The sequence below is a fragment of the Ornithorhynchus anatinus genome, chromosome 12, assembly GCF_004115215.2.
Source record: "Ornithorhynchus anatinus isolate Pmale09 chromosome 12, mOrnAna1.pri.v4, whole genome shotgun sequence".
Classification (NCBI taxonomy): Eukaryota; Metazoa; Chordata; class Mammalia; order Monotremata; family Ornithorhynchidae; genus Ornithorhynchus; species Ornithorhynchus anatinus.
Genome location: NC_041739.1, coordinates 30,591,588 through 30,608,808, shown reverse-complemented (window position 1 = coordinate 30,608,808; position 17,221 = coordinate 30,591,588). Strand labels below are relative to the sequence as shown.

The following is a 17,221-nucleotide window of genomic DNA, read 5'->3' as shown; positions in this document are numbered from 1 at the left end:
AGCTTGACTAAAATGAACCATGCTACAAATTCAAAAGAAGAGCGAAGGTCAGTGCACATGGTGTCTAGTGATTTGCAAATTTCCTTTGTTTGGATATATTAAAGGATGCTGCAGAGTTTGGTTTAATGGAACGTAGCTGAAATGAATAGGACAGAACAGGATAGAATACCGAAATGGTATTTCATCTATGAGACTGTCATCCTCTCTGATCATACTCCAGTGACAGTGATTAAAACGGTGCAGTTCTCTTTGGGAACAAGGATCAAAATTTAGGCAGGTTTGTTGCTATTTTTGTTTGCAATTTTGTTGACCTCAGTGCTGCTTTTTAAAACTTCTAATTGGACCCAGGAAACATTCAATCTGGAGTGAAGGTTAGCAGAAACCTAAATGACCGCTGTGTTCCTCGCCCCCAATCCCTGAGGTATTTTTCCATTAAAAGATAGGAAATCTGGCCCCAAATCGTCCTTGCTCTAGCACTGTTGGCATGCAGAATACCGTCAGTGAAGATAATTTATCATGGTATAAATTAGGAATGATCCCATAAGAAAAAGTTCAGAAGCATTTATTCCGAAGAAATGTTTGTCCTAAGGTACTATGTAAAGTAATTCCATCCACGTGGAAGGTTGGAAGGTATACGGTGTGACCTGAGTCGATTCTAGGATCATAATAAAATCGGGTGGGTAAACAGAGGTGTGGAGAGAAAAGAGCACCGTAGAGAATAGTATACATATCAATATATTTATATACCTACAATTACATGTCAATATGTATGTAGAGGAATATATAGATCTATTATTCTGTGAATTTATCAAACATGCCCCTGGCCTCAGACCTTACATATGGAAATGACTTACCCAAGGTCATATAGCAGGAAAGTGGTAGAGCCAAGATTAGAAATGACGGCATTTCCTCAGGGAATGAGGAGACCTGGATTCTAATCCCAACTCCACCACTTGTCTGCTGTGTTACTGTGGGCAAGGTATTTAACTTCTCTGGGCTTCAGGTTGCCTCATTTTTAAGATGAGGATTTATTACTTTTTATGGTATGTTTTAAGCGCTTACTATATGCCAGACTGTGTATTAAGTGCTGGGGTAGATACGAGCAAATCAGGTTGGACACAGTCCTTGTCCCACATGGTGCTCACAGTCTTAATCCCCATTTTGCAGATGAGGTAACTGAGGCAAAGAGAAGTTAAGTGACCCGCCCAAAGCTACATAGCAGACAGTGGCAGAGCCAGGATTAAAACTCAGGTCCTTCTGATTCCCAGACCTGTGCCATGCTGCTTCTCTAAAAGAACTTGCTCTCTCTTCTCTGTAGATTGTGAGCCCAATATGGGCCAGAGACTCTGTCTACTCTGATTGCATTGTATTTTCCGGAGCTCATATATTTCTCAGCGTATAGTAAGTGTTCAATAAATGCCACACTCATAATTGTAATTATTATTAGATCTGGGAGCTTTGCTATTGTTTGTGGCTGATTGCGTTGGAGTTTCAACAAGTAATGGAGTGAGAACTATTGTCTCCACATGTAGGCAGGAAAACTATTCTTTATAGGAGTATCTTCTTCAGTGGTAGTTGCCGTGATGAGGAGTGCTTTGAAATGTTTTCTTCTCTACAAAAACAAAAGTACAGCCGTCCCTGAACAGTGCTATGATGCTGTAGGTGGATCCACGTACTTTCTTCCGAGATGCAAAGAATTTCTCCATTGGTTTCTGGCCTTCTATCAACCCTGACATTTTACCTGAGAGAGAGAAATCATAGCATGATCCTTTGATGGAAACAAGGCAATATACACTGCAAATCCTTTGACTAAAATATCAGAGATGTTTTACCCAGAGTAAAGTAATAGACCACACCGAATCCCTGGGGGAAGAATCTCACTGCATTGGAACCCGCTGGAATATTAGCAAGACTTTCTTCCTCTGTTTTAGTTGAAGGAAATCCAATTATCTTTCTCCCTTTGGGAGTGTCTTTCCACTCCTGGATTCTTCAGTACTTTCCTCTGAGAGAGGTAAATGTTACTAGCCTTATACCTATAAAATAATTAGAACATCAATACAGTGGTCTTTGCTTATTACAGATTGAGATTTCTGGCACATCTTTGCTTGGCACAAATGATAGACATTTTAGAGAAGCAGCACCGTGGCTCAGTGGAAAGAGCACGGCTTCGGAGTCAGCGGTCATGGGTTCGAATCCCAGCTCTGCCACTTGTCATTCATTCAATAGTATTTATTGAGCGCTTACTATGTGCAGAGCACTGTACTGAGCGCTTGGAATGGACAAATCGGTAACAGATACAGTCCCTGCCCTTTGACGGGCTTACAGTCTAACCGGGGGAGACAGACAAAAACAATAGCAATAAATAGAATCGAGGGGATGAACATCTCATTAAAACAATAGCAAATAAATAGAATCAAGGCGATGTACATCTCATTAACAAAATAAATCGGGTAATGAAAATATATACAGTTGAGCGGACGAGTACAGTGCTGAGGGGAGGGGAAGGGAGAGTCAGGTGTGTGACTCTGGGCAAGTCACTTAACTTCTCTGTGCCTCAGTTACCTCATCTGTAAAATGGGGATTAAGACTGTGAGCCTCATGTGGGACCACCTGATGACCCTGTATCTACTACCCCAGCGCTTAGAACAGTGCTCTGCACATAGTAAGCGCTTAAAAAATACTGACATTATTATTATGTTCTAGTGGAAAGAGCATAGGCCTGTGAGTCAGAGGACCTGGGTTCTAATCCCAGATCTGCCATGTGCTTGTTGTGTGACCTTGGGCAAGTCACTCACAACCTCTCTGTGCCTCAGTTCCTTCATCGGCCAAATGGGGATTCAATACCTGTTTTCCCGCCTACTTAGACTGTGATCCCCATTTGGAATCTGATGAAATCTGCTGAGAAAACAATATATACAATGATCATTATTTGTGAAAATTTTAATAATAAAAATGGAGTTAATGTAGTAGTGATGGACAAAAGCAGTCTCAAAGTATATGACAAATATAGTGAGAGGAAAAGCAATTTAAAATCTTTCAATGGCCAATAAGACGTGTCTTTTGATTAGGATTCCATACCCCGTAAGCAGCAGTTCAGATGGCTTAGTTAAAGTCTCACCTAAATAGAGGAAAACTCTGAAGACTGGCAAGATTTCATGTGATTCAGAGGAGAAGGAGAAGTTCTTCATTCTGTCCCTGGAGATCTCTCTCCAGATGTTGTGAAATTGTACCCTAAATAATACCGAGACAGCCAAGGGCTCCTTCTGATTCCCTAAAATTGCTGAGATCTTTTGTATGCTAATTTAAAAAAATAGGACCTGCCACTTGTAATTCATTACAGATTAAGGTATCTAATATTCATCAATTCTTTGTGAATTGCCCATCATTGCTATATTCCCAGGGAGGGATCTTTGGTATGAATTCATCATTAATGGGCAATATTTCTAACTTGTCCTTCATTCTGGAAGATGACCCTAGGGACAGTGAAATCCTATCTAGGTGTGCATTGTAATGGTCAGTCATTGCTACAGTCTTAGGAAGGGGGTCTTTGGTCATTAAGGTCATTAAGGAATTTATTATTTTCCTCAGAGTCATCTCTAAAATTTCTTCCTGTTCCGAAGGATGGACTTTTGTTCCCTTTTGCAAAACATTCTTCCAGCTTTCTCTGTCCTTCATCCTTCATCTCTGTCCTTTTGATGTAATTTTCTCAAGCCATTGTGTCCCCAGCAGGTGGGATTTTTACTGGTGTTCTTAAGTCCTTTGGTTCGCTGTCCTGATTGCAGGCCTCCTTGTTACGTAGAAATCGGGTCACCGCGCTACTGCTCTGCTTCAGTGGCTCTCATATACGCAGCTTCAGCCACTCCTCACAGATATAGCACATTCTATCTCCTTATCTGGGAGACTGGCATGGAGTTGAGAGACCTTGACCAGGCTTTTCTTCAGCTTGATGTAAATGGTGGTGTTTGCTAAGCGCTTACTGTGTGCAAAGCACTGTTCTAAGCGTTGGGGTTCATACAAAGTCACCAGATTGTCCCACGTGAGGCTCACAGTCTTCATCCCCATTTTACAGAAGAGGTAACTGAGCACAGAGAAGTGAAGTGACTTGCCCACAGTCACACAGCTGGCAACTGATGTACTGCAGGTGACAGTCAGCATTCTCTCTGATATCCATAGATGCTCAAAAAATTGAGTTGTGTACAAGGGCTTGGCAAACCGGAAGTGCTCAATAAATTGATTGATTGCTTGTGGAAAGAGAATGATAATTAATGACATCTTTCTTACATATGCCATTTTTCTGTGAGCCCGTCATTGGGCGGGGATTGTCTTTATCTGTTGCCGAATTGTCCATTCCAAGCACTTAGTACAGTGCTCTGCACATAGTAAGCGCTCAATAAATACTATTGAATGAATGAATTTTTCTGCTATATTAGAATTTAGCGATTGATAGGGTTGCCTTGAATGTTATGGGTAAGGCTGAGGGATCCCCAGTGTTGGTGATGACAAGGGTCCCTTAGACTGTAAGCTCACTGTGAGCAGGAAATGTGTCTGTTTATTGTTGTACCGTACTCTCCCAAGCACTTAGCTCAGTGCTCTGCACGTAATGAGTGCTCAGTAAATACTGACTGATACTGGTATTTTGGACTTTGTGCACTCATCCCCAAGGGGCAGTAAGAAAACTGGAATGCAGAAATTCCCTCATTTGCCAGGCTGGCCAAAATTGGTAGGGACCAACCCTGCATTCCCCTGTAGTCAGAATTATCTGCAGTTCGTGTTTTTCTTCCTTATGCATTTTACCCAAAACCCCATCGATTACTTTTATTTTTATCTTTGCGAAGTGCTCAAGAGGACTTAATCAGCCTCTCCAATTCAATGTTGCATAACTAAAATACAGTCAATCAATCCATTGTATTTATTGAGTGCTTACTCTGTGCAGAGCAGCGTACTAAGTGCTTGGGAGAGGAAAATATAACAGAGTTGGTGGACACGTTCCCTGCCCTCAGTGAGCTTATAGTCTAGAGGGGGAGCTTATAGTGACCTTCAGCCTTATAAGAGAAAAGCTAGTATCATCTGCACAAAATATGTCCACAAGAATGGGTAGATTTTCTCTGCCATGAGTGTCATCTTTGAATATAACTGATAGTTTTAACCAAGCAATTAATTCGTAGGCTATGAATTAGAAAAAGTCATCCAATATTAGATTATATCATCAGCTCCTCTAGGGCAAGGAATGCATCTTTTACCTTTTTATGGTATATGTTAAGTGCTTACTATGGAGCAGGCATTTTTCTAAGCGCTGGTGTAAGACTAGCTGATCAGGGTGGACACAGTTCATGTCCCACAAAGGGCTCACAGTTTTAGTCCCCATTTTACAGATGAGTTAACCGAGGCACACTGAAGCTAGGTGACTTGCCCAAGGTCACACAGCAGACAAGTGGTGGAGCTGGGAGTAGAACACAGGTCCTTCAAACCAGGCCCAGGCTCTATCGATTTGGCCATGCTGCTCAGATTATACTCTTCCAAGTGCCTAGTACAGTGCTCTTCACAGAGTAGACACTCAACAAATATCCAGCGTCCAGTGTTGAAACTTTAAATCCCTCATGCCTTTTGGTATAACCTCTTGGAATTTACTTTTAATTGAACTACTAAATAGATCCCTCTCCCCCCTTGTAGACCGTGAGCCCAGTGGTAGGAATTGTCTCCATCTGTTGCCGAATTGTACTTTCCAAGCGCTTAGTACAGTGCTCTGCACAAAGTAAGTGCTCAGTAAATACGATTGAATGAATGAACTAAAGAGGAAAGCAGGTGGTGAACTAACCAAACCTTTCATTTATTCATTCAGTCATACTCATTGAGTGTTTACTGTGTGAAGAGCACTGTACTAAACACTTGGGAAAGTACAATAAGGGGTCATTCCTGACCTGCCTGGATGATCCCTGTTTTGTCCAAAATATGGATAAAACCAGTGCTTGATTTTAGTGCCCCTTTCCAGTTAATATTTCTTATTAGAAAGGCTTGGCTTTTCAGCCAAGAAAATCATATTCTATTCTGTGGTTTGTTGTGTAATTTATAGTGCTGTGTGCAGGCTCTCGGAAATATACTTCCAGAGCTATAAAGCATATCCAGGCATGGAAGCACCCAGCAGCACGATTTCATTAGTGGCAACAGCTAACAGCCTTTGATAAACATCAGTTGTAATTTTAATAAGCTTAGTGGAATGATCTAACCTTGTTTGCTCAAACAGAAATATACATGTCATTAATTCAGTGGAATATGACCAGTGTTGATATCAATACATCAGAAACATTTTCCTCACTCAAAATAAATAGGAAAAAGCAACTGCATGCTGTGGGCTAGAGTTTGATTTCAGCTTTCAGGTCACCATTTACCTTGAAGTCAATTCAAGTCTCAAGAATTCTTTTTTTTTAATTTTGTAGTAAAATATTTGGGATGAACAGTCAGTTCACTTATACAAGGAATATTGTGCTGTGCACATAGTAAGCATTCAGTGAATACGATTGATTGAATGAATATTGTGCAAGGTTGATCAATAATTATGGGGAAGGAATAAGATTATAATATTAGGTCCTATGTACTACTTTTTAAAATGGTACTTGTTAAGCACTTAATAATAATAATAATGTTGGTATTTGTTAAGCGCTTACTATGTGCCGAGCACTGTTCTAAGCGCTGGGGTAGATACAAGGCAATCAGGTTGTCCCACATAGGGCTCACAGACTTCATCCCCATTTTACAGATGAGGGAACTGAGGCACAGAGAAATTAAGTGACTTGCCCAAGGTCACATTTCCTATGTGCCAGGCACTGTTCTAAGCACTGGTATAGATACAAACTAATCAGGCTCCACTTGATGTTCCACTTGAGGTTCACATTCTTAATTCCCATTTTACAGATGAGATAAATGAGGCACAGAGAAGTTATAGGACTTGCTCAAGGTCACACGGCAACTAGGGGGTGGAGCCGGTGTTAGAACCCAGGTCCTTCCGACTCCCAGGCCTGTGCTCTTTCCACTAGGCCATGTTGCTTCTCTACTGTGCAATTTAAACAAAACACTGGCCTTCCTAAAATGTCTGCTACATATTAGATGAGAGTTATGGGGTTACTTGAAAATCTTCTTGGATTTTCCCAGACTTACTGATATTATCACCCTGGGTGAAGCACTGATAAGGTTGCTAATGCAGACCTCTAATGGGCCTCTGGGTAGAGATTTGGTATTGTTTAGGACCAGTGTCTTCAGTTAGATAAACATGTTATGTGAACAAAACTATCGGTACCCACACAGTGGATATGATGAGGGGGCATTGCCCCTCCGAGCTTTCAATAATGGGGTGAAACCCACAATTGAAGCAGAGAAGCAGTGTTGCCTAGTAGGTGGAACATGGGCCTGAGATTAAGTAGCAGCCTGAGAGTCAGGAGGACCTGGGTTCTAATTCCGGCCGTGCCACCTGTCTGCTCTGTGACCTTGGGCAAATCACTTCACTTCTCTGTGCCTCAGTCACCTCATCTGTAAAATGGGGATTAAGGCTATGAGCCCTGTGTGGAACAGGGACTGTGTCCTACCTGATTAACTTGTATCTGCCCCAGTGCTTAGTACAGTGCCGGGCACATGGCAAGCACTCAACAAATACCATAAAAAGCCAGTATTTCAACCCCACCAATTATGACCTGAACTTCCAACCTCACCCATTCCATGTCTCTAACCTCATCAAAGAGCTTCTGTGCAGAGCTAGAAACACCCCAAATGTAGATTTCCCCATTCTATTCACATCCTCCAAAAGCTTCATCCCTCAGCCGCCCACCTCCTAACCGTCCCCCATACTCACTTATCCCGCCGTCGACCCCTGGCCCACGTCCTCCCGCGGTCCTGGAATACCCTCCCTCCTCACCTCCGCCAAACTCTCTTCCCCTCTTTCAAAGCCCTACTGAGAGCTCACCTCCTCCAAGAGGCCTTCCCAGACTGAGCTTCCCCTTTACCCTCTGCTCCCTCTGCTCCCTGTCTGCCCCCCCTTCACCTCCCCTCAGCTAAGCCCCCTTTTCCCCCCCTTTCCCTCTGCTCCTCCCCCTCTTCCTTCCCCTCCCCTCAGAACTGTGCTCATCTGCTCATTTGTATATATTTTTATTACCCTATTTATTTTCTTAATGAGATGTACATCCCCTTGATTCTATTTATTGCTATTGTTTTTGCCCATCTGTCTCCCCCGATTAGACTGTGAGCCCGTCAATGGGCAGGGATTGTCTCTATCTGTTGCCGAATTGTACATTCCAAGTGCTTATTCCAGTGCTGTGCACATAGTAAGTGCTCAATAAATACTACTGAATGAATGAATGAATGAATTTTCAACCCTGCCTGAAAAATGAAAAGTTGATGCCCAAGTGCAAGGTGATCTTTTCTGGCAGAGCCAGTATTTGAGATAGGAACTAGGGCTCAGCTAGTACTCAGATAGGGCTTGCCTTTCCTTGGTGGACGATGGCTAAGTAGCTGCTTGAATTTTTTTTTTAATCATCTCCTCCTCCTGAGATCCTCCCCCATGATAGTTGCAGAGGAAAGAAATCCTTCCAGCACTTCCTACTTAGATCTTTATAGGTTATTCTCCCTTGGGTTTTGTGTGTTTCCACACTTCATGTCTAGAAGGGAGGACAGGACAAATGAAATCTATTGAACTTGAGGTTTCATTACCAATTGTTATGCTCCATTTAATCTTTAGTTGTCCTGATCTTGTAGGCCTGTTTATGCTTTTCTGTCTTTTAATGGAAAATAATACCCGCCTCTTCACTTCAGGGTACCCAACTTATTGCTTGACCAAACTTCTTTAATCATTTGTTAGATTTCACTGTACTGTATTTTCATTCAAGCTGATATCATACGTGAGGAATGAAATACTCATAAATAAACATAATTTTTTACAAATATTTTACCATATTGTATTACAGTGAAAATCGGTGTGCCTCAGTAGTGACCCTATAAAGCACTCCTTTGAGACAGTGTTTCATGAAGCGTGAAAATGCCAACTATTATTTAATAAACCAATCTAAAATTTTTCCCCAATGTAGTATTTTTAATGCCAATGTATTAATAAAATTGAAGGCTTTTGAAGTCTCAGTTGAGATGTTGATGAATTATCTAGAGTAACATTAATTTAATGTTAAACCTGGGGTGAAAAGAGTTGTACTTTAGAAACAGTGGGGAGACATTACAGCTTTTATAGCCTGATATATTTCCATACATTATTTTCATGGCTTTAAATGTATTTTGAAACTGAGACCACCACAGTACCATTTTTCATATCTCTTTTAAAACCTGAATGTAACCTCAGGAGGTAGAAGGGAAAACATTTCTGGGTGATGTAGGCAGCGAAAGCAAAGTAAAAGTAAAAGTAGCTCAAAGCCCTCTAGCAACAGAAATAGGTAAATGTATTACTGGATCTATTCTTATAGAATGGGTTTGTATATATTCTATATATAATATATATATGTATTCACATACTTGATCTATTCATGTAACTAAACATATACATCTGCTCTAGTTAAAATGGCACTACTGATATTTTGATTTTTAGTGCTTCTGTGAGCCTAGCTAGCAATTATGTGTACAAAGCCATCCTTAGCACTTATGTTTGTGTGCATGTGTGTGTGTCGTGTCTTTGTGTGTGTATATATCAATTTAGGTACTGCATGTATTTATCCATTTATTTATTTTTTCATCCCTTGCTATTTCTAGTTGAATCTGTGTTTTACTGTTATGTATTCAGTAACAGATGTATGCCTGCCTGTCTCCCTTTAGATGATAAGTTCCCAAAGGAAAGGGGCTGTATCTTTTATTTTTATTGTCCTTTCCAAAGCATAGTTCTATGGATACAAGACACACTCAGTCAATACTATAGAATGAATGCATGAATGGATAAATGGCACTGATGTGGAATCTACAATCTCTTCCACACTGTGGGTTTTTAAAGATTTTCCCTTACACTATTGCTTTTGCTACCTACATCACCCAGAAATGTTTTCCCTTTTACCTCCTGAGGTTACATTTGATTTGAAGCCTCTTGTAGTACTACTAATGATAATTATGGTATTTGTTAAGCGCTTACTATATGCCAAGCACTGTTCTAAGCACTGGGGTAGATACAAGATAAAAGTGTTGGACACAGTCCCTGTCCCTCATTGGGCCCACAGTCTTAATTTCCATTTTACAGATAAGGGAACTGAGGCACAGAGAAGTTAAGTGACTTGTTCAAGGTCACACAGCAGACAAGTGGCAGAGCCAGAGTTAGGACCCATGACCTTCTGACTCCCAGGCCCATACTCTATCCACTTAGACCATCCTGCTTCCTGCTTCTCCTCCTTTTCCAATGACTACTCTAGGCTGACATGTCTCCTGATACTTGTCTCCCAATTTTGCACGTTTGAGGTTTTGCTTCATTGTGTCTTCAAAGCATTTTATCTGTCCACCGTGTTTGAGGTCTTCCCGTCTCAGCTTGCCAAGGAGTAGCTCGTTGGGCATCCTGCCACCAAAATTCATTTCATACAATCAACCCAGCCAACGAGAGGCAACTTAGGACAATTTACCATTTTATCCTCATATCTCTCCCTCCACTCCCACCATATATCGGCTTTTATAAATGTAAAGGATTGCCCTTGGCCAGTAATTATTATGGTATCTGTTAAGCACTTACTATGTGATAAGCACCATTTTAAGTACTCGGGATGATACAAGTTAATCACTCCGGTCCTGTTCCCTGTCCCACTTAGGGCTCACAGACTAAGTAGGAGGGGGAAGAAATATCGAATTCCCATTTTATAGTGAGGAATCTTGAGCCACACAGAAGTGAAGTGATTTGCCCAAGATCATTCAGCAGGCAAGTTGTGGAGCTGGCATTAGAATCAGGGCCCATGTTGTCTTCACTAGGCCATGCTTCCTGCCCAGGGGTGATAAAGGTGACACTTTCTCCTGAGAGGCAGTGACAAGTCCAGCGTGTCATCTCCCAATTTTGTTTCCATCTCTCGGTTGTGTTATCATTGACATTTTGCTTCAGTTTATTTTTGAGTTCATCTGTCATTCAGCAGAACTATCGAGTGGTTAAATTCTAGCAGGACCAATGTTTCCCCAGATAAAGGAACTAAACACCAAGAAAAAGCATCTTCCAAATAGTTTCCGTTTCATGAAGTGCACACCGATCAGTGAGTATAAATGCCAGTGTGGGTGGTGACTGATCTCCGGGTGTCTTTTTGCTTTGCAGGAAAAAGCCCAGCGTCTGCAGAAGGTATCAGTGTCCCAGGAGGATAAATGCACCCAGACTGAACTTGTAGCCCATGATGTAAGTAGCTGAATTAAACCATTTTTATCGCATTTGTTGGAATTCAGACCTCTACCCACCTATTTACCTCTGCTACTGCTGCGTCCATGCATTGATTTAAAACAATTTAGAAAGACACTGTTCATCGTTTTCCTTTAAATGATTCTCAAATGCTTTTCGTAACAGAAAAAAAGATAATTGCAGCTACCTGCTGGCATACCAATGCCCCATTAATTGCTTGTTTTTTCCAATAGCTTCCAGAGTCTCTTTTGAATTAGTGTAGTCACAAGCACACGGAGGATACATATTAGCCTAATGTGGAGTCTTTCCATTTCAAAAAAGAACTTACACATTAACAGCTTAATGAAGTTATTATGTTTCTAATCGCCAAAGACCAAGCAAGTCGTTTTTGCATCCTGACATATAATGAGAACTTCATATTATTATTTTAACCATTGGGCATCAGTGGGAAACACTAAGTGTAATTTCATGGAAAATTTGTACATTTATCCCACAGCAAAAATAACTGCTGATTGTAATGTAATTGTGGATGTGTCTCCTGGAGTGTTTGAGAATGCAAGGTTTTGGGCTGCAGTTCATAAGTTTTAGTCAGTATAGGGTCAATAATGGGACTCAAACTTTGGTTTGGATTTGCAACAGCGGCAAAACCCAAAATGCTGCCTTAGAGCACTACCTATATGTTTTAATACATTTTTGCCTGGATACAAGCATTGATTATTGATTTACTCCATCTCATTTTCAAGATGTTGAGTGGAGAGTTCTTCCCCACCCTGTGGATAAAATGGTTTATCTCTTTCATTTCCCTCACTATGCTGCCTACTCTAAAACTGACCCAGTAAGTGAGCTTGGACGTGGTTATTAGTGGAGAGCTATTTTCCAGCCACTTTGCAGCCATGCCAGAGATCACAGTGGCACTGTGCCTATGAACCTTTGGATTGAAAATCATAGCCAGTCCCCTTTCATTGCCTAGAGAGGACTTAAAAACAAACAAACGAAAAACAAAAAGACCTTTCTCGACTCTGGTAGGGCACTCAGCAGGTTTTTCCCTTTCACTAAATTCTACCTGGGGGGTGGAGCAATTCCAGAAATCACCCTACTCCTGTCTTAGATAATTTCTTCCTGTCCTGGCTTCTCTGTTATTGTGTGCTTGTCACAACTCCTTTCCCTTTTCACATTTTGTATTTCTGTTAGCTCTGAATATTAATTGCCAGATCACAGAAACTGAAACTACAGAATTTTCTCCCTGTTCACATATCACCAAATGTTTCTTAGTTCACAGGCATTGGGGCAATCCAGTGGGAAATTATATTGATATAATGTTTTTCACTGAATGCTTGTGACTGTTCATTTTGAACCAGAAGTATGAGGCGCTACTAGGTGGGAGGAAGGGCATTGGCTTTATTTCTAATAATCCCAGTCATTGAAATTAGACAAAGTGTACCTGGGAACCACTTCCTTATCTCAGGAATCAATGCAGTATCTGATTCCATCAGAAGTGATGTTTTCGGTAACAAGAGTTTGAGATACAACCAATGATACCTCTGTCCATAAACCCATTTAATTTATAGTGATTGTTAATTTTAGCTATTGAAATGCAGATGGGGAATGGCTAGCAAAATGAAAAGCAAGGCATGATAGCTCAGCACTGACGATTTGGGGGAATATTGGCAGGAAGAGAGAGGAAAGAGAATATACTCCCGTATTTCTGTGTCACATGTCAATTTCTTCATGTTGAGTTTCTTCAAGTCACAGCTAAATTCTATCCAAGGATTCCTTGAACATTTTCAGAAGTTCTCTCTTTGCGGAATGTAGGTTTTGGTGGCTGTTAATTAGTCTTGGCATGTGCTCGGTGAACAAAAAATGAACAGAACTGAACTGAGAACAGTCTTGAAGGGGTCGGAATGTCTCTTGAAACCTGGATAAGTGTTGACCCAGGAATTCAAGCAGGACATTCCTCAAATGACACGCGCTGAAAATTGCAGATTATCAGTGACAAAGTTATGTGGAGTTTCTCTCTCTCTTATGCATTTGAGAATCTTGTCGGAAGGACCTTTATAACATTCTGTTTATTGAATACTGAGAATGGTAGGTGAGTGTATTTACTCAATTTTATCCTTGCCCAGCTGTGTTTCCCAACTCCGCCACCTGGATATTGTTTGAAAAGAGGGAGCCAAGTGTGTGTCGGGGGTTGGAGGTGTGGGGAGGAAGCTGGGAAGAGTGGGATTGGAGGGGAGGTGACCCAGAATGAGGTTAACATGAGGCACTTCTACTTTAGTGGTCTTGGAAAGATTAATGTTAATGCACCACTTGATGAGAAGTCCAAGTCAAATACTAGGGAGACATTAATTGCAAATGCCTCTTTTTTTAAAAGTGAAAAAAAAAAATAAAAGCACCTCCAAAGAAGTAAATTCAAATGTTTGGCCAATAACATGCTACCACTGGCAACAGATTAGTTAAGGAATTTCATGAGTGTAAAATGTGTTGTGGTTTCTGAGGCATCTAGCTTGAAGCATTTAGCAACAACTCAAAGTACGTCAGGAAGGCCCATGAGCACAATGGTTTTTCTCATGAGGGAAATTGCTAAATAAATGATAAATATGTCTTAAATAATCAATGCCAATTTATTTTCTTTTTCCTTCGCTCTGAACAGATTTTTCTTATTTAAAGACCAAATAATAATTTCTTGGACGTCATTTCTATTATTAAAGCAGGTAGGAAGATGAATGTAGGTGGTCAAAGGAACTCTGTTGCCGATTACAGGATTACATTAAGAGGTTGGGTGGATTTTTGGATTACACTGACTATATAAATCAGTGCTTCAAAACAACACACATGCTGTCCGTAAATACTTTATATCTGGGCTATGGCAAATAGCCCCTTGATTAAATATTTTATAAAGAATAACTAGCCTGTTACAATACACATCTCCTCTTCTACCAGTGAAAAAATGCATTCATTGTTATTGGTTTGACATCTTTATGGACTATTTACAATTTTCATTCCTTTTTTTCCCTTCTCTTCTTGCTTCCACCTCTGGCTGCTTTGCAGCATTCTCTTTCCCAGTGTAATTAATTAACCTTTTAGTCAATCAGTTCATCAATGGTATTTATTGAGCACTGAAGTAAGGGCTTGCAAAGGATTATAAGATTGGCTTTCAACTGATAAAATAGTCACATTACCTATAATGGGGGTGTTGTATTTCTGACAATTGGTCTGTTTTAGAAAAGTCACACTGTGTTGTGCATGTCATGTCCATCACCATAAATGTGGGCAAAATTGTTTCTTTAACAATCATGTCCCACTCTATCCAGACAGACACATGTGGTCTGTAGAAATTTCTCTCACTGCGGAACAGTGAGAACATGTAATGAAAACACACGGCATAGCATTCTGACTGCATCTCTTAACTGCTGTTTAAGTGCTGGTGAAATAATTCACTAGCTTGCATTACAACTGATATCAATGATGAGAAATTTTAGATAAGGCTTTCAGGATCGTAGTGTTTCTCTCTCCATCTACATATCTATCTCTATGAGTCCATCTCTAGCTATCTGACTCTATCTCTGTCTTCTGATTTTTCTCTTTATCCACCTTTCTATCTATATCTCTATGTATCTACCTACCTATTTCAATCTAGCAAGCTATCTCTTTATCTCTAGATTACTTTGTTTACCTAGCCAGCTCTCTACCTACCTTTTAAATCTATATACCTACCTCTTTTTACCTATCCATCCATCCATCTCTTTATATCTATCTGTCCCACTGCCAATCTCACTATCTTCCTGTCTGACTACATTTGGAAAGTGTTTCTTTGTTTCTTCACCAGCCTGCAAAGCCTCCAGAGTCTGTAAACTCTTCAAGGGCAGGGACCTTTTCTTTACACTGCTGTATCCACAGATGGTTGTCAGTCAGTGCCACTGATCAGGTGATCGGCTCCACCACTTGTCTACAGTGTAACCTTGGGCAAGTCGCTTCATTTCTCTGTGCCTCAGTTACCTCATCTGTAAAAAGAAAACTGAGACTGTGAGCCCTACATGGGACAGGGACTGAGTCCAACCTGATTTGCTTGTATACAATACCCCAGCACTTAGTACAGTGCCAGGCACATAGTAAGTGCTTAACAAATACCATTATTATTATTATTGTTAATATTAAGAGACCCTCACATATCGGTTACAATCCAGAAGTGGCACTATCTCCAAAAAAAAGAAAAAAAAGATCAACTATGTCTATTTTTAGTAGCTTCATAAGCTGAGCAATAAAATGAGAAACATCATCTCTGGTGATAAACAATAATTCAAGGAATCATTTGCTCTCAAATTTTGCTAGGATATTGAACATTTTTTTACATTAGGTCTTTGTGTTTTCTTCAGCCCTCCATTGTATATACTGTATCAGTGGTTCAGTTTTGTGCTGGAGGTACCAATTTTCTCATCGCCCAGAACGAAATTCCACACTGTTTGTAAACTCAAGAGTGTTTACCCATTCTCAGTGAAAAATCTAATCAAAAATGTTTTCCAAGCTCTACAGAAATTCAGATATTTCAAAGAGAGAAAATGAAACTTCTTAAGTCTGCAATCAATCTATGAGACCCCTGGAGAATGTACCCATTTGGTATTTGTGTGTATATTTCAAATATAGGGTTTTTAACGGGAGAGAAAAAAGCAGAAATAGGGTTAGTGTTCACAGTGTGTTTCAGAAGAAGTACATAACCGGGAAAGGGAAATAAGTGGGGAAGCCTTTGGCAATAGGCCCAATAGAAAACATGCAGTAGTATCAATACCAAAACACTGTGAAAGACAAAGTCCAAAGTGAAAGACTAATAGAGAACTCATGATCCCATCACAACCGCAGTTATCCAGTGTTCTAAAAATTCAAAGTGGCCTCACATTGCTACAGTTTAAATCCAAAATGTCCCACCAGCCTCTGGGATGGTGGCTTTAAGGTACCCAAACAGCTCTGTCTCTTTCCTACCTCTCTGGTCTCCTAGTACAACCCAAACCACAATTTTGCTCCTCTAACACCAATCCACTTACTCCCTGTACCTTGAGCTTATCTCTCTTGCCACCAACAACCTGGCCCACATCCTCTGGCCTAGAACTCCCTCCCCCTTAATATCTGATAGTCCCCACTCCCCCTACCTTCACACCCTCCTAAAATCACAGCTCCTTCAAGAGGTCTTCCCTAACTAATCCTTCATTTCCCTCACCATCATTCACTGTGCATCACCTAGGTACTTGGCTGTGTACCCCTTAAGCATTCTCACTCCAGCCCCATGGCACTTAACTCCATTTGCCCTCCTAATTCCCCTATCTGCAACTTATTTTCTTGTCTGTCTCCCCCTTCAGACTGTAAACATTTCATGGGCCGGGATCGTGTCTACCAACTCTATTGCATTGTCCTTTCCCAAGCCCTTGGTGCTGTTTTAAATATTGTCTTTTTAATGGGTTTGAAGTGTGTTGCACTTCTTGTTGACCCATGATTCATATCATCATCAACATCATCAGAGTGACTTCACCTCGATAAAGATAATATTCTTACTGACTCAGGGCATTTTTAATGAATCAAATGAGTGTCACTAACATCATGTAGTGCTTCCTATAACTGCAACTTTCCCATCCAAAATTCCCCGTGTTAGAACAAAAACTGAGATCTCGTGAGTTGAATTGATATGTATCCTTATTGAGAATTAGGATCGTTTTTATATGTTTACTTCCCAGTCAAGACATATATCCCAGTGGCAGTTGGAATGATTCCTTTCAGACAGTGACCTGGCCTGAACTCTCAAGTGCTAGGCGTATTTAAAATTCATTGAATTATTATTCTTATCCTCAACATTATAGCAATTGCAATTTGATTTATCCAATCTGTTAGAGAGCTGCGATATCC

The 17,221-nt window shown here is 40.6% G+C and overlaps 1 protein-coding gene across 1 annotated transcript in view; it reads left to right on the top strand.

The window, feature by feature from the left end:
• CCSER1 (coiled-coil serine rich protein 1) overlaps positions 1–17,221 on the top strand; it is a 409,129-nt gene that overhangs the window by 198,695 nt on the left and 193,213 nt on the right. Inside the window, 1 exon segment of the mRNA XM_039913814.1 lies at positions 11,255–11,332. Within this exon segment, the coding sequence (XP_039769748.1) occupies positions 11,255–11,332 (78 nt within the window).